The sequence below is a fragment of the Podarcis liolepis genome, assembly GCF_965112155.1.
Source record: "Podarcis liolepis genome assembly, chromosome: 1".
NCBI lineage: Eukaryota > Metazoa > Chordata > Lepidosauria > Squamata > Lacertidae > Podarcis > Podarcis liolepis.
The window spans coordinates 24,530,633-24,555,355 of NC_139554.1; the positions used below are offsets into that span (position 1 = coordinate 24,530,633).

At 43.9% G+C, this 24,723-nt stretch overlaps 1 protein-coding gene across 8 annotated transcripts in view; it reads left to right on the forward strand.

Moving 5' to 3' along the window:
- Positions 1-7,654: 7,654 nt before the first annotated feature.
- Positions 7,655-24,723, forward strand: part of PTPN21 (protein tyrosine phosphatase non-receptor type 21) — a 55,655-nt gene continuing 38,586 nt past the window's right edge. For 7 of the 8 annotated variants that reach the window (XM_083501201.1, XM_083501203.1, XM_083501204.1 and 4 more), the window contains exons 1-3: positions 7,707-8,226; positions 11,892-12,249; positions 23,596-23,765. In XM_083501201.1, coding sequence (XP_083357327.1) covers positions 12,070-12,249; positions 23,596-23,765 — 350 coding nt within the window. In that variant the 5' untranslated portion in view covers positions 7,707-8,226; positions 11,892-12,069. Of the gene's footprint in view, positions 8,227-11,891; positions 12,250-23,595; positions 23,766-24,723 lie in introns of all 8 variants that reach the window. The other variant, XM_083501202.1, reaches the window with a different exon arrangement.

Sequence of the window (24,723 nt, forward strand, 5' to 3'; positions counted from 1 at the left end):
CACTCAGGCTCTCTCTTATTTTATGAACCACTGACCCCATGGCTCCAGCCATTCCAGCTCAACTCCAACAATGTTGGACTAACTCAGCTCTGCTAGGAAGGAGAAACCTGAGGGTTTTCCCTGGACTCGAATGGGGAATAAACACAGAGACGTGAAATCTGATCTTTTGAGACTGTGATCTCTGTTCCAACTAGATCTGAGCTCTGTTTCACAACAGAGCCAGTATAAAATCCCAGACATTGCCTGCTGTCCACTCCCCCATGCCATTGCACAGTAGGTGCCAGCTGAGGAATATGTAGATTCCACACCAGCAGGACATTCAGAGGAAGGGACAGGAAGAAAAAGTTCAGGTTGTCTCTAAAAGAAATGGGAAGCTAGATAATAAGCTGAGTACTGCAGCCTCCCTCTCTGCTACTCTAGCTACATGTGCTACACGTTACTGCTCCCCAAAGCAGGTTAATCCACCTGCTCTGGTTGCAGATTGAAGACACAAGGGACCTATCTAACCTTGTTACCAGTAAATGTCTCAAAGGTGGTGATGCTGACATTTACTAGTAAGTCCTGAGATGTGAATAAGCTCAGGGGAATGTCAGAACACTTAACAGTAAATGTCAAGACTTAAATGTCCAGATATTATCCTCATCTTCAACATTTACAGATGAAAATGGTAAGAGGGTCATTTTATAGGAAAATGGCATTTGCCAGGCCATGAGTGTTGTTTTACTCACCCAACCTCTCTGAGCTTTATGGCAATCCTGATAGCTCTAATCACAGACATCTGATAGGAAGCCCACAACAGTGCAAATGTCAAGAACGTTGCAAGGATGTACAAATGTTCATCACATAACTATTTCTGACATTTCCTGTTGGTTCCCCTGCTTACATTCTCCTATAAATGTCAACATTCACCAAGTTTCTCACTTAACATCTATATGATGCATGTGTTCACAGTGACATTAAACTAGCAGGCTGCATTGTCACTATAAGGGACTGGAACCGAGGAGGCTGGGGAGAAGGGGCATTGATAGGGGAGAATTCTTGGTGTGTGTTTTTAAAAAGGGTGAGCAACCCTGGCCCTGCATTCTGCAGCAGCTGAAGTTTCCAAACTTTCTTCAGAGGCAGCCCCCTGTATAACGTGTTGCCATAATCTAACCTAGAGGTTACCAGAGTATAGACAACAGTTGATAGGCTGTCCCTGTCCAGATAGGGGTGTAGCCTATCTTTAAACCTGATAAACTTTGTAATTTATTTTTACTCTCATCATCCATATTTCTTACCAGGAGTTGGGTTTTATCTTTATTAATTTTAAGGCCTGCTATTTCTCCGATTGTTTAATCTCTTCTAGTGCTTTCGAAATTGCCTTTATTAGTTCTTCTACAGATATCACCACATCATCTGCAAAATATTTTAATTTATATTGCCTCTGTCCCACCCTTATTCCTTTAATTTCTTGATTACATCTGATTCTTTGCACCAAAACTTCTAAAACTATTACAAACAATAAAGGTGACAGTGGGCAACCTTGTCTAGTTCCTTTGGTTATTTCTTAATTCTCAGTCAGTATATTAATTACTATAAATTTTGCTGATTGTTCAGTGTATATTGCCTTTACTCCTTTCATAAAAATGTCTCCACAACCCATATATTCCAAAACCTTAAACATAAAGTTCCTCAAATTCCATTTCTGAATACACACATTGATTTTAATGGAGCTTTGGCTGCAGTTCAGAAGGAAAGTTCTATAAAGAACTAGGACATTTCTGTGTAAACATAGTGGACTGTTTGCTTGATACCATAATAACTAAGTGTACTAATGATAATGTTGTAGTGAAATCTGTGGAACCTATTCACAAGAAAGAAACTGTATGTAAAGATAAGCGGATTGGGGCCTGACCAGTTCCTGGACTGCAAACCCCTAGAGCCCCACATAAACAATGAGAACCGGTGTAATCACTAAGGGTGTGTGAGCTGCGAGCCATGCCACAGGAAATGTCTAGTTAAGATCTCACTTCAGCTATGAAGTCAGTATGGTGCTCAGCCTTCCTCTGCTCTCTGGAAATAATAACGTTGACCTACATTTCCAGGTAATTGAAAAGATTCTTTGCAATTATGTAAAATGGTTTGAAGGGTTTGTGTAAAGGTGATATGTAAATACCAAGAGTTGTGACTAAACCACTGTGAGTCTCATCGAGTAAGGTAATAACGTGCCCATTATCAGTTAACACCAGGACAGCCAATGCCTTTTTTCGGCTGGAACTCACCAGAACTCAGTTCTGGCACCTCTCAGGTGGGTAATAATAATAATAATAATAATAATAATAATAATAATAATAATTTTTATTTATACCCCGGCCAAAACCGGGCTCAAAGCGGCTAACATCAAATGTATAACACATTAACATAAAATCAGGCAATCAGTTAAAATACATCCTAAAATCAGATCAGGATCAGAATAAAATCCAGTCAGATGGCAACCCGCAGATTAAGGTTGGGGACCTTAAATGCTCACCAGGCCCAACTGTTTGTGCTAAATTTACATGAGCCTGTGAGAAAAATTGGGAGGCCGAAGGCCTGGAGGAACAGTTCCGTCTTGCAGGTCCTGCGGAAAGATGTCAAGTCCCGCAGGGCCCAGATCTCTTGTGACAGAACGTTTCACCAGGCCGGGGCCATGGCCGAAAAGGCCTTGGCCCTGGTCAAGGCCAGTCTAATCTCCTTGAGGCTCAGGACCTCCAAGATGTTATTTTTTGCGGACCGTAAGGTCCTCCATGGGGCATACCAGGAGAGGCGGTCCTAGAGGTACAAGGGTCCTAGGCTGTATAGAGCTTTAAAGGTTAAAACCAGCACCTTAAACCTGATCCTGTACTCCACCGGGAGTCAGTGCAGCTGGTATAGCACTGGATGAATGTGATCCCGCGGCGAGAACCCCATAAGGAGCCTCACTGCAGCATTCTGCACCCACTGGAGTTTCTGGGTCAGCTTCAAGGGCAGCCCCACATAGAGTGAATTACAATAATCAAGCCTGGAGGTGACCGTCGCATGGATCACAGTGGCAAGATCAGGACGAAAGAGGTAAGGGACCAACTGCTTAGCACAGCAGAAATGGAAAAAGGCCACTTTTGTAGCTGCGCCTCCATAGAAAGGGAGGCGTTGAAGATTACACCCAGACTCTTGACAGAAAGCGCTGCCACTAATTGAGCCCCTACAAGAGATGGGAGCTGCCCCCCCCCAGCCCCATGTCCTGACCCAGCCAAAGGACAGGGTTTAACTTCAACCAGCTCCCATGCAGCCATCCAGCCACAGCTTCCAAGCACCTGATCAGTGTGTCCGGGGCTGAGTCAGGATGGCCGTCCATCAACAGATAAAGTTGGTGTCATCAGCATACTGGTGGCAACCCAAACCAAAACTCCGGACAAGTTGGGCGAGGGGGCACATAAAGATGTTAAAAAGCATCGGGGAGAGGATTGCACCCTGTGGTACTCCACACACCAAGGAGTGTCGTGATGACAACTCCTCCCCTAGTGCCACACTCTGTCCCCGACTTGAAAGAAAAGAGCGCAGCCATTGTAGGACTGTGCCCTGAATCCCCACGTTGGGTACCACTGCCATTACAAGATAGCAAGGGAGGTTCTTTTTTTCTTCTAGGAAAATAGCACTGAGGACAGCAGAATGAGCATGCAAACAGGTCGCTTGGTCCCAAACTTCCACAAGATGGAGAGATGTATTTTTATTTAAATGAAAGGAATTATTTCTAGATATCCATCTGTACATATAAATTAGTACATGCTAATTTTATGCAGATTGATGGCCTCTTCTGTCTTCTTTTTTTGAGGATGTGTATCATGAAGATATATGTACCAAATAAGAAAACAAATACATTTAGTATAAGGATATGAGGAGAAACTGTAACCATGTTCTAAGATTGTTTTGATAGAAATAGAAATACTGTAATTCCTGGAAAGGGGAGTTAAGACTGTTAAATCTCTCTAGGATGCTTGGAGGTAATTTAAAACGAAAAAAAGATAGAAGCTCAACTAGAATATATACAGCAAAATAGGAAAAGTACTTTCAAATCCAAGTGCCAGCAGGGTTAACAATTGGAGCCAAAGACACCATAAATGGCAAGAAGGATTCTTTTCTTGCCCAAATGAGGAGAATAAAAAGGCACATTTTTGTATTTCAGAAGCAGAAAAACAGCCAGGGAGGCGGTTGGACTGCCTGTTGACAAAGGAATGAAAAGATTGCTAAAGGAGGATCCGGAGACTGCAAAGAAGCTGAACCAGTTATTTGCATTGGTATTCACTGTGGAAAATGCTGTACGCCTGAATTGATGTTACTGTAGTTGGGCAAAGCAATCCCATATTGCAATTACCATACATCAGGGTGCTGGTAGAGGGTAGGAAAGATGCCACCACTGTGCCAGTGGAACAGCTTCCATGTCCTATACATGCTCAGCCCAGGATGGTGAGGGGGAAACACAACAGAGTAAATAAGAAAATGAACGGCGTAAAAATGATGGACAAACGCCTCTGGAAATGCAACCAAATGTCACTGATCAGGGATTGTGCCAACACCACCACTGCTTGCTGCCCACACACAGTGCCAATGGGGACCCCAGTGCCCCCCATCACAACACACAGAACACCACAGTGCTCCAAATCCATCAACCCCAGTGTCCCAGTCACCACTGACTCCAGTACTTCCTGTCCCAGGCAGAGAGTGCACACAAGGACAAGAATATAAGACTCCACCCTGGGAGGGGAAAAGCTCCTTTGCCAAGTAGCCAAAAGAAAAGGACTAGGATAGGAAACAAGGGCAACCACAGAGATATGCATCAACAGCTGCAAACTCCAGCGTCTTCCTCCATAGTACATGGGGAGCAGCAGAGAATGCACCCCCATTACCCTTTGCATGCTGTTTAAAATATGTTAAAAAATAACCAACTTAATGCCTTTTTTAAAAAGAGTCTGGGTGAGCCAATATATTTGTTCAGCTAACTTTTTCCTAGCTAAATTGGAGGAAGCATGTTTAAACACAGATTATATTAAGTATAAAGAAGAATTGTTGAGGGGTTAGCATGGCTTCTGCAAAGAGAAGTTCAGACCCTTCAGGATTGTGAGCTCTTTGAGAGTGTCAGTATTAAGCATATGAATGAGAAAAACTCCAAAGTTGGGCAATGCCTTTATTGGGACCAGCCAAAATGTTGCAAAAGTGTGGCGATCTTTCAAGTTCTCAATTAACTTCAATGGGTGAGTAAAACATAGCTGAAATACAACCTGCAGAGAATTTTAGTGCTGCTAGACAACCAGATTGTTATTTTGCTGTGGTTGAGCCAGCCTGTGGATGGCTGTGTGTTGATGTGTCCTCCATTTAAAGCATTTTTAAACCAGGCTCATTCATCAGTTACTCTGCACAACCCATGTTTGTTTGTTTGTTTGTTTGGTGTTTTTTTAAAAAAACACACTCCCAAGGACACATTTAAAAATTATTTCCAAGAACTGTATGCATAAATTATATTCAGTCTGGAAGGCTTGCTTGAATTGGAAGGGATTAAAATAACTGAAATAGATTTAGCCCTTGATGCTCTAAATACACTTTTATTGACACATACCAAAATAATAATAATAATAATAAGCAACTGGCAGAGAGAATTGTTATGCTGTGCGATAACCCCAGCAAAAAATTCTCTGTACCAAACAAGCATTGAAGGGAATCTGAAACTCCCTTAACTGAGAAAAAGAAAAACAGAAAAATGTCCAGGAATGGCTAAACTTGTTTTGTTAAGAACTAAGGAAGGAAGACGAAAGTTTAGGCTGCTCGCCAACAAAAACTGACACTTATTTATGGAGCACTGGCATAACAAAAGCCCATCCGTCGTGGTAAAACAACAGAGTATTGTGCTGCCTTAAAGACTAACACATTTATTATGGCATAAGCTGCTGTATGTTATTATCATGAGTAAATCCAGGATAGTACTTCATATATCTCTGATGCAGTGGACTTTAGTCTACAAAGCCTTATGCCACAATAAATTTGTAAGTCTTTTACCAAAGGTGGGGGGAACCTCCAGCCCTCCAGAAGCTCTTGGGCTCCAACTCCTGCTCAGCTCCAGCTAGCATGGCCAATGGTCAGGGAAGATGGGAACTGGGAGTCCAACTACACCTTGAGAGCCACAGGGTTCCTTGTCTCTGCTTTATAGTGCCCTAAGGCTCTGTGGCTGCTTTTGCTGCAATGGGCTAATGTCCTCTGGAAACTATTGCGTCAAGTGATGCCAGGCGTCCAGTTTGTTGCCAATCTGTGTTACGCCGGTGTTCCCACGAAGAACCGATCTGTGCATCTTGTACAGCATCTTTCGATGCCTTAAAAGTAGACACACAGAACTTGTGGTCCTCCGTGTGCTGTTGGACTCCAGCTCCAGCATGGATGGCACTGGGTGGCAGGGGAGGGGGCAAGTGCCCACCATGCAAGGAGCTCATCCCCCACTTGCCTCACCCCCATCGCTGCATTCCTGTCAGAAACATATACTGCTATGTTTAATGTGGGACACAACTCGTCCACCTAGAAATATACTTTGCCCCTTCTGTGCCCAATAAATTTCCCCCCCCCGGTGTTTCCAGAACTCCAGTCAGCCCCAACCAGTATGCCCAGTAATCAGGGATGATAGGAATAGTAGTCCAGCAACATCTGGAGACAAGGGGTGCCAACTTAAATAAAATATGAGGGGAGATAAGCTCTGCCCCGCAGAATTGATCACATGATGTGGTGGGCACACACCCTTTGAATGGCAATGCCCATCAACTGGCCGCCCCCCCCCCGATCCCCTCAAATATTTTAGTGGGGGTCTGAAGGGACCTTGGCCCTTAGATCTGACTTTTAGAAGACATCTGAAGGCCGGCCTGTTTAGGGAAGTTTTTCATGTTTGATGTATTATCATGTTTTTAATACTCTCTGGGGAGCTGCCCAGAGTCGCTGGGGAAACCCAGCCAGATGGACGGGGTATAATTAATTGATTAATAATTAGATGCTGGCTCCTATGTCTGGAGGCTCCCAGCTTTACCTCGCCTCAAGACAAGATATAACTATTATTATTATCATCAGTGCTTTTTTTCTGGGGGGGGACGCATACCCCTAAACATTTTGCGAATCTCTGTACTTTTGTCCATTTACTGTAAAGTATTTATTTCCCCCCCATTTGAACGATAAAATTTACTGTACAGTATTTATTTCCCATTTGAACGATAAAACGGTCATTTTATTGAGTCAAAATGAGAGTACCCCTAAACATTTTTTAAAGGAAAAAAAAGCACTGATTATTATTATTATTATTATTCCTGGTAAGCTTCCATGGGCAAGACACTTTTGCTGCAGCTGGCTAACACGACTCGAGATCGGGGAGGTTGTATCTATTCCACTTTTTGGCGGGAGGGAGGACTATTTCGTTGTCGCCGCTGTTGTTGTTCCAAAGCGACGGGAGCTTGGCGGGCGGGCGTGCAGTTTCCTTATCTTCCTTTCTTGCCATGCCGCCTCCTCCCTCCCTCCTCTCCTCGTTGGAGCAGCAGCTGTCCCATTGCTGACATTCCCCCGGCCGACATTCCACATCTCTGAGGTCATGGGGCTGCAAACATAAGAGGGCTGTGCTTTAATGACCGCGCGCCGTATCCTTCCGCATGGCTGGAGCAAAGGGGAACGCCTCCCTCCGGAGGGGAGAGAAAGAAAGGAAGGCAAGGCAGGAGAGGGAAGAAAAGAGAACCCCGCGCGCTCTCGCGGCGCACGCACGCTGGCAAGCGCGGCGTGGAGCGAAGCGGCTGGGGGGGGGGGCGAGAGAGAGAGGGGGCGGGAGGCCGTCCTGTGCGCTCCAGCAGTCCGGGGGCTTCCTCTGTCACAGGAAGGCGGCTGGCTGGCTGAGGGGAAGCCTCCTTTGGCTGTAGTATTTCTCCTCCCTCCTCGGCCCCGTGGAATGAGCTCCAGCCTCGGCTTTTTCTCGCCTCCGCTGTTGTTGTTGTTGTTGTTGAGGCAGGAAGTGAGGAATGTTTTCGCTCTGAGAGGAGCAGAGAGATGCAGGCGGCTCTTCGCTTCCAGGGAAAGGGGACCCGAGAAGCCTTGCTGACCTTTCCACTCCCCTCAAAAATAAAAAGGAATACCCATGAAATGGTTTCATCCGGATTGCTCTCCAAACTGCGCCTGGATGGTTGCAGTTAAAAGTCCGCTTTCCTTGAATTGCTGCGACAGGTAAAGGGGCGGCGCGGGGGGGGGGATGCGGGGATGCTGCTTTTGTTTTTTAAAAGAGTTGTTACACATTTATAGTACCGGTTTTCAGGATCTTCGCCGCTTCTTTTCTTGAATCGCCCGGCCGGAGCCCTTCTGAAGGTGGCAGTGCGCAATGAAGCCCCCACGAGCGGATTGGTGCCCTCGGCATCCTTTTTGGGGATGGTGTTCAGAGCAAAACTTGGTTTAAGATCGGGCTGCGAAGTAGATCGCGGCGCCCTCGCGAAAGGATAAAGGACGAATGCCAAGGAGTCTCGTATCTCGGTGTCCTTGTTCATTTCTGTATGGCAGGGTCTTAATTGAAAGGAATATTTGTTTCTTTAAAACGTAAACGCCCCCCCCCCCCGTTTACTGCAACCCTCCCTTAATAAAGAATCGCAGCCAGATGGGCGGGGTATTAATAATAATAATAATATCACGAGGCTTCCTTTATTCGAATTATAACACTAAATGTAAGAAGTTAGAAGGATATTTTGCAAGCAAAATGATTTGTTTTACCCTTAGTACAGCTCTGTCAGTGAAACGCTTGCTGTTAGTTCAGTTGTTAAAAGGAGGGAGTGTGGTGGAGATGGTATAGTTTCGTGCATTAATAGGGAAGTTATTTTGTGGGTTGCTTGTACATGGGTAGCAAATGAATAAACAAACTAGTTTTCAGTCCCAGAGCAACTTTCATCCTTACCCCACCCCAAATTTCCAATAACATTCACTCTTCCAAATGATTTCAGGGGTTGATTGATAAAATGAGGACATAATCTTGCTTTGTGGATTTTCGCCTTTAAAAATTGATTGATGTATAATTAACCCAAAGGAAAAACCCTTTTCCTTTCTGTGCACTCCAGTTTTATTTTGGCTGTGTATGGAGTTTCTGGGCAACTGGAGAGGAAAGAAGTAGAAGTTAAGTGGGGAAGGTTGAGTCTTTGATAATACTTAAGTTTCTTTGAAAGTATAGGCTAAATCAGAATATAACATCTGAAGTGTTCCTAGACCTGCTAAATAGGGAACAATGATTTCAACATATGGTTGATTGGATTTGCTAGTGTTGGCACTAAAGTGCTATCGTCTTACTGAATGCAAACTCCCTTTAATCGTGCAGATAGACATTATTTTGAAATAGGCGTATGTGGCAGCGGTGGCGGCGGGGGGTGGGGGAACGACTAACATGACAGCAGCTGGTAGCAGAAAATAACAGCTGCTAAACAAAGCTTGGTTGTGCTGTGTTTGCAAGAATTGTGCTTGGCCAGCACGAAAACTTGTTGAATAGGTTTGAAGCATTATTCTCCCCTAAGACATTTTATAATTGCCTTTGCTGTTAATGTATTTAAGTGTAGCAATGCTGCATGTGCTCTCCCCTTTGAAAATGATTTATATAAAATTTTATGGGGAAAGTGTCCTGAATTCTCATTGGAGCAGCCTCAGGAAATATTCCCACCATGTATGAACATGATTTATAAATTATTGGGGGGGGGGTGGTGGTGGAAGAATTTATGTTTGTTTATGAAGTCAAAGCAAATGTTAGAGCAAATCTGATGGACTTTGAACATAATGGGCACAAGGCAGCCTGATCTCGTCCAGTTTTGCTTAGAAGTGAATCCCACTAATTTAACTGAAAACCAGGAGTTAAGCTTGCATAAGATTGAAGGTTTAGACTTTAAGCATTGCTTTGTTCTTCCATTGGAATCAGTGCAAGCAAAATTGCTTAACTTTTTGGATTGTTCCATGCAGTTGAAGGCTTCAGATGCCCAACGTTCACAAATCTTTTTATTATTATTATAAAGACCACCAAAGGTTTGCTAAAATGTCAAAATTCAGTACAGTATATGCCCTCTAACCTGGGAGCTTACTCCATTGACTCATTTCTGAGCAGACATGTATAGTGCAGGTTGGTCAGTGAGGAGACTAGTTTAAAAATCAAACGTTTTGAAAGAATGCTTCATCTTTTAAAATGTAGTCGTAACTGTTTATCCCATGGATAAAGCACTGCAACTGTCTGCAATGGAGAACTAAATGGGAGCCTCCTCAGTAGACTTTATAAGCAAGAAATGGGTTGTAATCTTCACAAATATTTCGAGAGAATAATCAGAATGAAGCCTGAAACTCATTTACTCTAGGAGAGTCATAAATAGAACTGCTGCAAAATGCATAAAGCTATGGATTGTAGTATTAGTGGGGTAAGTATTGTTTATTCATGAATGAATGAAGGTGCCATTTCCAGTTGGCTTTGTAATGCTTTCTTGTATGTTTTCACAGTAAAGTGTGTTGGTTTGTGGAGGGGGAAGACTGCATATGTGGAATCACTTTTTTTCAACCTCCAAGTCATGATGTCTAAGACCACACAGAATTAACATGAAGGAAGGTTCTGTTACATTCTTGTGGCATCCTTTAAACTTAGTAGTAATCCTATGCTTAGCACCAGGTTTATGTTAGGCTCTGTTTAGAACAGGCATTATTTCTGCATGGAAGAAGGCTTGCAATCTGCACTAGGTACTGCTAGGATGATTTAGGAAAGCCTCTGCTAGAATTTGGTTTTGAAAAGAATTTAGAGCTGCCTCCCCCCAATACAATTTTTCTGTAAAAACAAATAAATCAACATGTTTCATTTTTCTTGGCATGGAGATGTAAAGTAACGATGCATGATGATACGCTGTGCCTGTTGTGTTTCTGCCTGTCACACAGCCAGCCTACCAGTTCTGGCAGCGGTTTAAAGGGGTTGAGGCAATGTGATAGGATTGAAGTGGGTGGGAGAGGAACAGTGGATGAGAGCAAAAGTGAGGGAACAGGAAGAGGCACAAACAGCCTAGCAAGTAAATTAGCCAGAGGAGTTATCACCAATTGCAGTTCTGCTTGCCTGAACCCCTTTTCTCCTGATTTTATACATCGTGCATAACTCCTACTATTTTAACATGTGTTTAGTTTCAGCTGTGCATTTGAATGCTGTAGAAAATATGGAATTGATATGGTACCTGCCCAATAAATTAAAATATACATTAATATATACATTAATCTTGTAGTTTGCTATTCCATAAATGTCTCTAATTTCCATATAGAACATGGTTGTTTTTTTTAAAAAAATACCATTAGTTGCAAAACCCTTTTATCTATACAACATATACTTGTTACACCAACACAGATTAGTAAATCTTAAAGAGAGTTTGTGTAGTAGCTACAAATGTGAGCTGAGAAAGTTCCCAATTCCACCTAATTATCTAAGCCATGTATTTATTGGGGAGGGATAGATAAGCCCTATATTCTCAGTCTCAACCTTCATCTTCCCCACCTGTAATATGGGGCTAATAATATTGGCTGAGCCAACAAGTTTGTTGTAAGGATTCCTGAGATCACGTAAGGCAGGCATAGGCAAACTCAGCCCTCCAGATGTTTTGGGACTACAACTCCCATCATCCCTAACCACTGGTCCTGTTAGCTAGGGATGATGGGAGTTGTCGTCCCAAAACATCTGGAGGGCCGAGTTTGCCTATGCTTGATATAAAGGCTCTGAGAGTTGAGGAATTTTCTGTGTTGAAAAAAACAAGCTATACTTTTTTTCGGGCTAAGCTCGCCAAATGTGAATGGACATTGTGAGCTAAACCCATCTCTTTACATAAACTCCTCTTTGCTTTCTCCCTCCGCAGAATTTTCGTCAATGCTTCCTTTGCTCAGATCTTGGAGGAGGACCTGCCACTTTTTGATGGCTGCTGCTGCAGCTGCCGGTTGATCATCTGGGGACTTCATAGCTCCTGACTATTCGTGGGAGGCAAGGCATTCCTGGAAGGCTTTCGGTGACTTCTTGTGAATGTGCTAGGGAAGAAAATGCCTCTGCCTTTCGGGCTGAAGCTGAAACGAACTCGACGCTACACAGTGTCTAGCAAGAGCTGCTTGGTGGCCCGCATCCAGTTGCTTAACAATGAGTTTGTGGAATTTACACTGTCGGTGGAGAGCACCGGGCAGGAAAGCCTGGAGGCCGTGGCACAGAGGCTGGAACTTCGAGAGGTAGGGAACGTGGTGGCAGGCTTGTGGGACTTTCCATCCTGGGATGGAGGCACCATTCAGGGGTTCCTGTTCAGGGACATAGGAAGCTTATGCTTGGAGAGACTATTTGCCTACGCTGGAAGGGAGCAGCTTTGCAGGGGAGTGGGTAGAGACCAAGCCAGACCTACTGGCAACTGCCTCAGGTAGCATATATTGGGGGGCAGTTCCCTTCTTTGGAGGACAGAGCTGTGTGGGCCACATGCACCCCCTAAACTGATCAGCTGCCCTCAGCTGTAGGGGAGGGAGCTATTCAGTCACCAGTACCAAAGTCAGATTCAGCTGCCAGTCTAGCTGGCTTCTGTGCCTAGTATGGAGGCAATGGCGGGACTCCCTCTTGACTTTAACCTCAGGCGGCTAAATGCCTTGGGCAGGTCTGACCTTTCCCATTACATATTCTTTTTAACTGGAGATGCCAGGGTTAGGGTTTGGGTCAGGACTTGGAACCACGGATTGAACTTGGAACCTTAGCATGCAAAGCAGTTCTGTTCCCTCCTATGAACATGTCACACCATGCAGTCCTCTTTGTCAGCATGTACATGCACAGAAACAGGCTTGTGGAAACGAGAGATAAATTCCACAGGTATATCAATGTTGAATCTGTGTGATATATCAATGTTGAATCTGTGTTGCAGCCAAAACAACACAGAGTCTTGTGGCGCCTTGAAGACTAACAAAAACATTTAGGCACGGGGATTTCTGGATAAGATCCTGCTTCCTCAGAAGCAGAAAGTAGTCACCTAAAAGGTGAGGATAAATCAGAAATAAAAAAAAATTAAATTTCTGTTGGAATTTATGTATCACTTTGCTACTTCACTCACCCTCAAAGCAGCTTACATTCAACATGCAAATAAAAATATGATGTAATGATCAGTGTAAGCTGCTTTAAACTTTTTTTTTAATGTTGCATGGGATAAAAGTATAATAAAAGACACATTGCCTTCTCCAGTGCTGCTCAGCCCCTGAAATCTCGTTAAAAACATGCTGCTAATTTCTGCTGCATTCTGTACTTTAGAAGGCAAAGACTTTTGGTTACTCCATCCTGGCTTGTTGTAAAAACAGCCTGTATGTGCAAAACAATGTCAGGAACTCATTCTGCGCTTGGAGCTCTTGCCTTTCTATGTCCACTAAATTGGAAGAGTCCTGAAGATATATGAAAATAGGAAATGGCCCTGAGTCAGACCACTGGTCTGCCTAGCCCCTGTCTCTTGGCTGGTGGGAGTGCTCCAAGATCTCTCCCAGCCTTGTTACCTGAGATCCCTATGGCAGGGATGGGGTGGCCCTCCAGATGTTGAACTCCAGCTCCCATCATCCTGCATCTGCAAGTCATGCCAAATGGAGGAGGCAAAGGAAGCAGCTGCAATGTGCTTCATTTGGATCACAAAGTTGCAGGGTCCAACTTTTCAAAGTGCCGAACTGGAGTTACCTTGGTGCGGCGTGTTCTCTTTTGAACTGTGTGTGCACGTGGATCAGTCCTGTTCTCTGTAACGAAGCAAACCCTTGCGCATTGCTCCACATGGGGCACGGGGCATGCTTTTTCTTCCTTCATATCTCTCACAAAGTGGCCCTCAGTGTGTTCAGCGAAAGTGGAGTTCAAGATGAGTCAGCTCAAGGCGTCCGGTTGTTGACGGAGATTTTGCGTGCCTGCGAGCAAGCATCTTGCCTGCACGTATATTTCCTCATGGACTTACCTTAGAACTGTTGCCCCCTTAAGCTTTTCTTCCATTTATTTCCCATTTTATAAGTGTGGTGAGAGCAGAGAGAGAGAGAGAGAGAGGAAAGGGTGCCACATAAATAAAGAAAAGCAGGTCCCCACCCATTTTTGGCTCCTGTCCTGTCAATACCTGTTGCAGCTCTGCCAACCACTGCTATGTGGCATTCAGCAGATTGTGCGCAAGGAAATGTTACCCTGCTCTAACCACTACCCCACAGATATTTTTCCCTATCTGATCTGTGCTTCTGGTATCTAGGACAGAGTCAGAATTACGAGGGATGGCAGCAGTGGCATAGCTAGTGTTGCTGAGCGAAGGGTCTGGCCTGCTTTGAATGTATCCGAGTAGAGATGGCTGTTGCGGCACAGTTAAGGGAATATCATTTATGCTTGAACTGGTAGCGGTAGATCCTGCCCTTCCTGAGGAACCTCTTCTGACACTGACCAGTGCATGCACCCCTTATGAAGGACACTCCAGTCACCTGATCCTCTTTTCCATTTTAATTTGGGTTCTGGAATATTTTGGGAAATGGCAGGAACTCCTTGAAGTGACGTTAGTAAATCAGATCTAGGGAGTGCAAACTAGACTGCTGAATTTGAGCAGGCTTCCTCACGCTCTCCAGAACACATCGTTGTTCAGATTATTTTGACAAATAAATACTTGTGCAGCAAAAAAAAAGGAAGCAGAGCGATGATGGAATGGGATGGGATAGGAAAGGAAACAGAGATAAGGTAGAGAACAGCTCTCACTAAGTGTGAAAATAATATTCTTGGCAAACTGAAAACATGTTGTTTTGCTTCCAGTGCTGTTAATTTTTTTTAATCTGAAACGTTGAGGCAGTTATGTCCACTTTAAATATTACATAATTTTGGAAGACTGTTTACCACATTCCAGGTGTGGATTGCTTCTGAGGCAACCACCTCAGGCCTGTATTTTCAGCCATAAAGCCACCAGAGGTCTTGCCTGTAATTTTTTTATTCCATTTTTATCCCAGCCTTTCTCCAAGGATCCTGGGAAGGTATATATTTTATAACCTTTTTGAGTCCACGGCTCGCTTAATCAACTTCATGCTTTCTGCAGAATCCCTGTGGGGCTCAGGAGCCCCTGCCTGCAGAGCTGGCAGCCTCTCGCCCTTTTCTGAACACCCTCTCTTGTGGAGTGTTCCCTCAGCCTCCTTCCCTCTCCCCTCTCCTTGGGAGTCCTCCAGTCAGTTGTTGCTGCTGCTGCCATCCCTTGTCTCTAAGCGTCACAACTTAATTTGAACCCAGGTCTTCTTGGGGGCCTACTCCAACAGTCTAATCCAGGGCTGGGGAATTTACGTCCCTCCAGATGTTGCTGGACTACAATTTCCTTCATCCCTGACAACTGGCCTTGCTTATTTGAGCTGATGGGAATTGGAGGCCAACAACATCTTGTTCCCCTGCCCTAACCACTATACCACACAGTGATTACAGCAACAAGTCTCTGACCTTGCCTCCTTTGTTCTTTGCTGTCTGTAAGGCATCCTTGAGTTATCTTTGTAGCAAGATGAGTCCACATGGGCCATGGTAGCTCCTCCGGTAATGTCCTCCTTTCTGGGACGGACAGTACTATTGCTGGGAGGGCCTCCACAGGAACTTCTACCGTGATGCAAAGAAGTATTTTGCATGGTCTCCCATGCTGAGAAGACAACCTAAGGAGAAATAAATGGGGGGTTAAAATTCACTGAATGGGGCACCGACACCAAGAGGCAGGGAACAAGAGTTGCCAAAGCAAGTTGACGTTGGAGCTAAGAGAAAAGAGCAAGGAAAGTGCAGGAGGGGAGAATGAGGGCAGTAGGGCAGGAGGATGGAGCAGGGAGCTTGAGGGAGCAAGCCAGGGCAGTAACAGGAAGCAACCGGGATTAGAGAGAGACTGAGCCAGAAGGCGGCAGATATCCCTGGGGCTTATCGCACAAGCATTTAGTCCAGTAGGCTGGCACAAAATTTAGAATCCATTCAACTTCCAGGGTGTTAAAAGGAAAATGCAATGGTCTAGTGCAGGGGATAGGCAACATGGTGTCCTCCAGATGTTGTTGGACTACAGCTCCCATCAGCCTTAGCCAGTGTGGCCAGTGGTCAGGCATGATGGGAATTGTAATTCATCAACATCTGGAAGGCCACCATGCTAGCTGCCCCTGGTCTAGTCCTTATGGTTTTGGAGAATAGTTTAGTCATTACTTGCAGAAGGCTTAGGAGAGGATGAAACATGGAATAGTTTCTCTTGACAGTCTGTCCTTTTCTGCCTCTTTCTCTTCTACAACTGCTGTACCACTTTGCCATCTAACCAAAGTCACACCACTCCTCAGTTGTTCTTTCTCCATTAGTGAAACCTGCATATATTATGTAAAATAATATGTGCCTGTTCATCTGACGTAATTCAGCCCTGAAGATGTGCCTGTTTCTATGCAATAGATTTTTTAAAAAATGCCACATGTCACCCCTCCCCTTTTAAAAATTATTGTGCACTGTAAACATGATGGAAAAAGCTAGTTTCCTAAAGCAGGGTAGGCTAAGGCACATGTATTGTGCTATTTGCAGAATGTGAATTGCAGGGAATGTAAATACAATCTGGTTCTCTTTTGACACACCCTGGCTAAGAGGCCAAGTGGTAAATGCGCCTTCATTAAATTCCAGGAGTCAGTGTGGGCAGAGTACAGAGATGATTGAATGGAGCACAAGCAAATTTTGCTAACGTAGTGTGTTCAAGAGACTGAACACTCCCTGCAAAAATGCATCCAAAAGCATTTTATACTCAGTGTCAAACTATAGACAGGATGCCAAGTTCCATGTTTCTTTTTAATTCTCTCTTTTTATAGATAAAAAGTTGCCCTGGAAGATTGTGATCAGGAGTAGAGGAGGCAACGGGCTGCACAACCCCTTCCTCTTCTAACATTATTTGGGCCACTGCCACAAAGATTTTCTTCCCTCAAGAGTGAAGATACAGGCCCATTTTGCACATGGTTTCAAGCTATAATTTAGCATTATGTGCATTAGCAGCAGTGAGCCTCAGCTTGATGTACATCCTGCTCTCTGGTCTGTCTTCTTTACTCCTTTGGTGAAGCTGTGAAAAGATTGGCTCTTCAGATAACTAACTTTGAACTGAGGGAGAACTCTAGTTTAAACACAGGCAAGCCTGGGTCAAACTGTGGTTTATTATCCTGGCCTATCAAGCTACAGTGAAAACTAACAATGATTTCCTTCTTTTCTAACACAACAGGGAACTCTAGTTATTTTAGAAGTGGATACTTCCAATTTCTTTGTTGTTACCGCAGAAGAAGAGAGTATGTTCAGGGGAGTATGTGAGCTTGATTCTTCATGTTGCTCATGCACACAACAATAAGTTATGGTCTACATCCAAAACAGCCCCCATTTCCCCATATTTCTACCCCAAAGGCATATGAAGACAGCACAGGGGCAATATTTAATGGAAGAGTGGCAGCAGGTTGTCAGGGAACTGACATCGGAGCTGGAGGCGGAGGGAAGGCTCTCAAATGATGCTGGAGAAGGGCCCAGCAGGGAGAGAGGCAGCTCCGGATCAGCGCAACACCAGGGATATAGAGGGGCTGATGGGGGAATTGGCGAGAGGGCTCCAGGACTCTTCACCGGACACCAGCGGGGAGAGCATGGGTCCTCCGCTACCCACGCCCACCCTGCGCAGAAGACTTCCGCGCAGAGAGAGTAGAAGGAGACTGGGTGTCAAACAACTTTTATGTTGGAAAAGATTTAAGAAACGCCCACTGACAGATTCTGCTAGCGACTGAGGCAGCCACGAAGTGAAGGGCTGCCCAGACTGAAAGGTTAGCAAGGCAACAAAGCTTGGAGAGGCGGCAACTTACGCACGAGCAACCCATACACATTACACAGGTGAAAGGGTTAAGCAATACCTCATTTTCTGCTATTGCATTTCTGATCACAGCCTTGCAAGGCTATGTTCCCCATCCCCTCATTTTAGAAAAAAGACATTACATTGAGTAAAAAAGAGACACACAGTTCTGTGACATGCCTAGCATGGCCCTTTTGTGCCAAGCATCAGGCCACAAAACCAGGAGCCCTTGGGCTGCAGCTGAGGCCTAGCAAAGGGAGCCACTGAGGGTGATTTGTTCTCAGACTTGAGAGCTCTCTTGAGGAACAGAAGCTAAGAGGGATAGCCACCAACTTACCACATGTGAAAATGGTGCACAGGATGGTGAGACTAAAAGTGAAGTCCAGCAGCCTAGCTGTATGACCTGGTGGACTGTGGCAAGACCAACACGATCCAAACTTGAGCATCTTGGTCACCAGAAACAGGAAATGAAAAGTATGTGCAAGCAGATGGCCCCAGATGCAAATTTTCAGTCTCTCTAGATTCTGGTGTCTGGAAATTTGCAGATACTCTCACAAATCTTGCCTCCCTAGAGAAATGTCTCATTTGTCTGATGGGCTGGTGCTAATTAAAAGATAATCTTTTAGAACATGCATCTGCCACATAGCTAATTAGGTAATAAGTCAGTGTGAGTGTGATTGCTACATCAAACACTATTGCATCGTGGATTTATGGCATAGGCTATGATCCACACACTAATTAAAAAGACTTGGACGGAAGCCTGTTCCACTTGGAATAAAATTGGCTCCAACGTGAGTATTGTGACCAGACCTGTTTGTGAATTGCCCCTTCGCCTTAAAAGGTGACAAAACTGATCTCCATTTCAAAGCTGTAGGATTGCTCACGAGGACCGTGTATCTGCTTCAGGCAAAGTCTGAATCCAGAACTAAAATGGGTTGCTTAGGAAAAATTCAGACTTTGTCTTAACTTTACCAAGCATCAATGTTATGATAGTAATAGTAATAATAATTTATTATTTATGCCCCACCCATCCGGGTGGGTTTCCCCAGCCACTCTGGGCAGCTCCCAACAGAATTTTAAAAATGCGATAAAACATCAAACATTAAAAACTTCCCTAAACAGGACTGCCTTCGATGATGTCTTCTAAAAGTCAGATAGTTGTTTATTTCCTTGACATCTGATGGGAGGGCGTTCCACATGCAGTCATCACTTAATTGTGTAGGGCAAATAACTTAAATAAGCAAAGAAACATTTCCATGAAGATTACTACCACGTAAATCAACCAGTTCCTTCTGAAGGTGAATGGAAGAAATTGTCTATGTTCTGTATTTCTACTGTAGGTTAGAAACTTATGCCGAATTGTGGGGGGAAACAATCTCACTTTGACCTCATAAAACCCTTAGCTTATAAGTTATTTCCCCTCAAAAAAGGCTGTTTACCATATCCTAGCATTCCTCTAAAACTGGGCTGTAGTCACCTGTGCTTCTGCAGGCAGGTGAATTATTAACTCTTTAAAGTACAAACCCATATCTTCTTCCTCAAACAAATTTAGGAGAGCTACCCAAGCAGTAGGCATAGCATGGTGATCTGTTATCGCACCAATTTCTTGAAAACTGTCATTGGACTTTGGACAAATCCCACTTTGACGATGAGTAGTGGAAACCTGGCAGTCCCTCCAGCACCTTGGTGGGGATGAGGGAATCGCATAAGGCAACTTGCATGGTGCTGAGCACCATTTATGCACTCATTTTAACCACAATTTCCCATCTCTCGCTGGGATACAGTGGAGGGGGTGTTTGTTCCACGTATCTTGTTCAACCTTGTTAACGTAGGCTGAGCTCTTTTCCTTGTATTATTCTGAGACCACCTGGACTCAGATTTTAAGAGAAGTTGGTAAAGTTTCAAAACCAGTCCCTTCGTGCATCCATCACTGTATTTCACTATTTCCCCCCCCTCCCCCAAATCCAAGAGTTGTCTGGTAGCAGTTTCTCACATAGCACTTTTGTTCAATAGAAGTGGAAAGCTGCACTCAGAACAGTCAGGATAATTGGAAATCTCTTCTGCCAGAATGGGGACCACGTTTTCAAAAAAGTTGCAAAGGTGACATAGGACTTTATTGAGAGATAATCACTAATCTGGCCTGCTGAATTTAGAGCTGCTTGTAGGTGCTACAAGGGGCTTCTTCCTTGACTGCCATTGCTAAGCCTCCCTCTGCATCTGAGACGGCTTGAGTCAATCAGTCCTGGGCATCTGGTGTTTTGGATTACTGTTACGAAGTAATCTGCTACAAGATTTTCAGCTGTCTGGGTAGTATAAAAGTGTCTTCACCGGATTCGGCAACAATTCATGTTCTCAGTTTCAAGGAAGAGAGATCTAATAATTTTGCGTTTTACTTCTCATCAAAGTGCCTTGGACTATGTGAATACTAAATTTCATGGTTTTGAGTCATATGCTCATAGTTTTGGTACCTATTGGTGTGCCTAGGTAATTTTGAAATCTGAATTTAGCATTTACTGGTGTATGCACTTTAGATGGTTATGTTGTGTTGGTCTCGTATCAATTTATTTATCGCATCCATTACACATACCCTGGTGCATCCATATCACAAGCGCTGGAGGTTGTGGCATGGTATACAAGACAGTGTGAGCTTCCATAGCCTTGATATCCCATGATGCATGGACCATCCTAGATGGAGGGGGGTTGTTTCCAGTGTTCATCAGAGCAGGCCCATTGAAATCAATGGATATGTCAAGGTCCAATAACATCAGTGGTTCTACTCTGAATGGAACTTACTTAAATGCCACCCTTGGTTAGGATATAAACACTTGCCTAAATCCCGTTGAAATTAAGTGAAGTTCATGTTTCCTTTGGTGTGTCCTGGCAGTTGGCTAGAGAGACCAGAGATAATTATTCTGCTATTATATCAGCTGGGGAAGTCCCATATACAATGTATTCGCTTGACGACTATTCAGAACTTTATAATGTTCTCTTTGGAGTACTGGCCCAAGTCAGTCTTGCCTAGTTAAAAAAAAATACTGTTGCCATTCCTGTGTTCTTTTGAGGGAAATCTTTCTTTGCCCCTGCAGCTCAGATTTCCTTCATTCGGTGTTCTGTTCCCCACATATATTTTGTATTAGTTGCAGGGTTGAGTGCTACCCTCCCTCCCCACTTTTTCAGATGTTCCATGCGCATTCAATAATATTGCTATTTCTTGTACATCTAACAAAGAGGGCAATTAGCTGGAACATAACTGTGTAGAAAATCCACGGTCCTTTCTGTCTAGGGTTGATTTACTGCCCGGAGGTTGAATGATGAGTAAGTTGCTAAAATAAATAAACCTTGCAACAGTGTTAATCTCAGAAGCTTAACATATTTCAAGAGTTATGTCATGTCGTTTCTGCAGGGCTAGGTAATCTCTTGTGCTATGGATAGCTTTAGCCGTGATTACAAAGTGATTCGCTTTTAGCCCATTCAGCATCAGTGCTCCAGGATGCCTGAATGCCACCAAGAGCTTGCGAAACTGAAATATACCTTTGCAGCCGTGCGTGTGAGCTGGAAACAGCACATTTTATCCCAATTCTATGGGGAATCGCTTTTCCCATCTCAGGAGCTGTAGAACTGAAACACTAGAACTTTCTGGTTGTCTGAATTTCGTCCTTGTGTCCTTTTCTCTGTAAAGCCAAAGGGGTAAACAGGATTCTGCTGTATGTAATTTAGATTGTGTCCATTTTATAGTGGCAGCATCAATTCTTACGTTTTGTGCAAGTTAGAAAGGGGAGGGCAAGCTTGTTATCAATCCAGTATTGGCACAACAGTGGCATACGCTGTTGTTGCTGTTAGCATTAGCATAGCAAACCATAGCATATGAATGGCACATCTCTAGAAAAGGAACCACAATAACATTCACATTCATCTCTTCTTTTGCTTGCCTCTCCCTCCCTTCCCATGCACACGTGTCTACATTTAGATTGCAATCTCTGGCAGGCAGAGAACTGCCATTTCAGCTAGAAAATCTGAACCAATAAAATTTGGGCTTATTTTCTTATAAAGTAAAACATTGGCTCTTACATTTTGTGTTCACATTAATGGATACAATCTAATAGGACTGTAAGCAGCTCTGACATTTTCATGGGATTTCCAACAGTTGCAAACTAAGGCACTATTCCCAGTGACTCAGGAGCACTGCTATTTTTTCTGGCTCATGTGACAGGAGCCCATGCTACATCTCACCATTCACTATTTGGTGTTTTTTTTTGGGGGGGGGTACATTTTGCATGTGATTACATATATGAAACAGCTGGTCTTTGGTGCAAGGATGGTGATAATCAGTTGCTCAAGCACCAAAACGTCTCAGTGACCAGCTTAAATCATGGCACAGAGCCGAAAGATTAGCAGTGGTAGCCGACATTTGTTGCTATAACCGGCAAGCCTGCTAAATGCATTAGCACCTGGGCAGATAGAGATCACCTGCAGTGATGGCAGCTTTGTGTAAGAAGCATTATCATAACTTCAAGCAAGATCGAGTTCCAGTGACTCCCAAACTGTATGCCAAGGCACACTAGTATGCCTTGAGAGAATTGCTGGGGTGCTACAAGCAATTAATGCATTAATTAAAAGAATCCCATGAAACTAAAGTCCCTATCAACAGGAGAGGGAACTCAAGACGCAAGGGAGGAACGTGCTAAGAGGAAGGCATGCTTGGCAAATCCACACCGGGATCAAATCCTGCCAGGAAACCAATGTCCCCACTGTGGAAGGACGTGTGGATCCAGAATTGGCCTCCACAGCTGCTTACGGACTCATTGTTAAAACTGTTTATGGAAGACAATCTTACTTGGATACGAGTGATCGCCAAAGAAGAAGAAGATACAGATCCACTGTTCTGGCCTGGCCTCCTTCCAGTCAGCTGTCATTGGGGACTGTCCACCTTGCTACATCATTGCGCTGATATAATTTGATCATTCTCGGATGCAGCAGGGCTGCCATGCATCTTTGCACTGCTCAGTGAGAATGCTCAGATCAGTGACTCTTGCAGAAATGGAGCAGGTGGGAACACTGGAAGCTGCCTCATATGCCAAATAAGGCCACTAGTCCTTCTGCCTCAGTACTGTATTATTATTATTATTATTATTATTAGTAGTAGTAGTAGTAGTAGTAGTAGTAGTAGTATACTGCCCTATACCCGCAGGTCTTAGGGTGGTTCACAGGATAAAATCACAATACAAAATCACAAAATACATAATCAAAACAAAAACAACTATCCCCCCCCCAATTTTTAAAGTTTCAAATGTGGGTCGTCTTATAAATGAAATGTTTAAAATATTTCTTAATTTTGGGCTCAAAAAATAGGGGTCGTCTTATACACTGAAAAATACGGCATATTGACTGTCAGCAACTCTTCAGGATTCCTATATACAACATGTGCTCTGCTGCTGGTTCCCAGAGGGGAGGTGATTTTTTTGGCCTTGTTTTTGTCTGGTGTTGGAATGAAATGTGCCATTAATTTTGTTATCCTTAATAATAATAATCCTAATAATGTGCTCCTCAAACAGCAGAAGCTTGGGAAGCACCGCTGTAGAAACTGATTTTACTTTAATTGTATTACTTCGCTGCTTTGTTGCTTTCCCCCCTGGGCTCCTTTGCGAGGAAGGGTGGGATGGAATCTTTTAATAAATAATAATAATAAATTAACTGCAAAGTGTTACAGGTTTCAGTTTGGAATAACTGAGCTCTTCCTTTTGCCCTTTTCTCCTAGATCACTTATTTCAGCCTCTGGTATTTCAACAAGCAGAACCAGCGCCGGTGGATAGACTTAGACAAGCCTCTGAAAAAGCAACTGGACAAATATGCCTTGGAGCCGACTGTATTCTTCGGGGTGGTGTTTTATGTGCCTTCTGTCTCCCAGCTTCAACAGGAGATTACCAGGTGAGTGGTGCAAGCATGCCTGCCATGTTCTGCAATGAGGATGGAGCATCTTTTAGCTATCTTTACCTGGCACTTTACAGCCTGTAGCTTTCTGTGTATATCTTCTTTTCAGAACAGTGAGCATGACGTAGGTTGTTGAGGTTACGGTCTACCCATGTTCACTATAAGCCTTTCATTTTAACTAACCAAAAAGGTGTAGCAGGCAGGTAAATTATACAGTGGTGGCCTGCAAGACGAATGCCTCGCAAGACGGAAAACCCGCTAGACGAAAGGGTTTTCCATTTTTGAGCTGCTTCGCAAGACGAATTTCCCTATGGGCTTGCTTCGCAAGACGAAAACGTCTTGTGAGTGTTCCGATTCCCCCCCCTTTCCCCCCCTTTTCTAAGCCGCTAAGCCACTAATAGCCTTTTAGCCGCTAAGCTGCTAAGCCTTTAATAGCCGCTAAGCCGCTAATAGCGCTAATCCGCTAAGCCGCTAATAGGGTTGCTTTGCAAGACGAAAAAACCGCTAGACGAAGAGACTCGCAGAACGGATTATTTTCGTCTTGTGAGGCACCACTGTATTAGCGCACGGTGTTACACTCTAGGTGTAGGTTCCCATCAGAAACCGCACCATGAAATGCATGGGGCACCAGCTTCTAAAAACTTTTCTTCTAAACAGAAAACTTGGTTTGTCAGTAATACTACTTAGGTCGAACCAGGATATTGGATTTAGGATTAAGGACAAGGTAAAATATGCACTCTTGCCCCACCTTTAGAAATTTTTATTATTTGAGTTCTTAACTATGACACAGGTGTAGATACATTTTATCTTGTCCAATAAGTGAACCTCTCCTGCAAATAAAGTATTCTCCTTTTGATGGAGGGTGCTGGTGATGGGGGAGTCACATTTTATGCGTGATACAGGGTAGTCCCTCTATTCTTCTCCTTAGCATGGATGCTAAGGAATGGAACTCCCC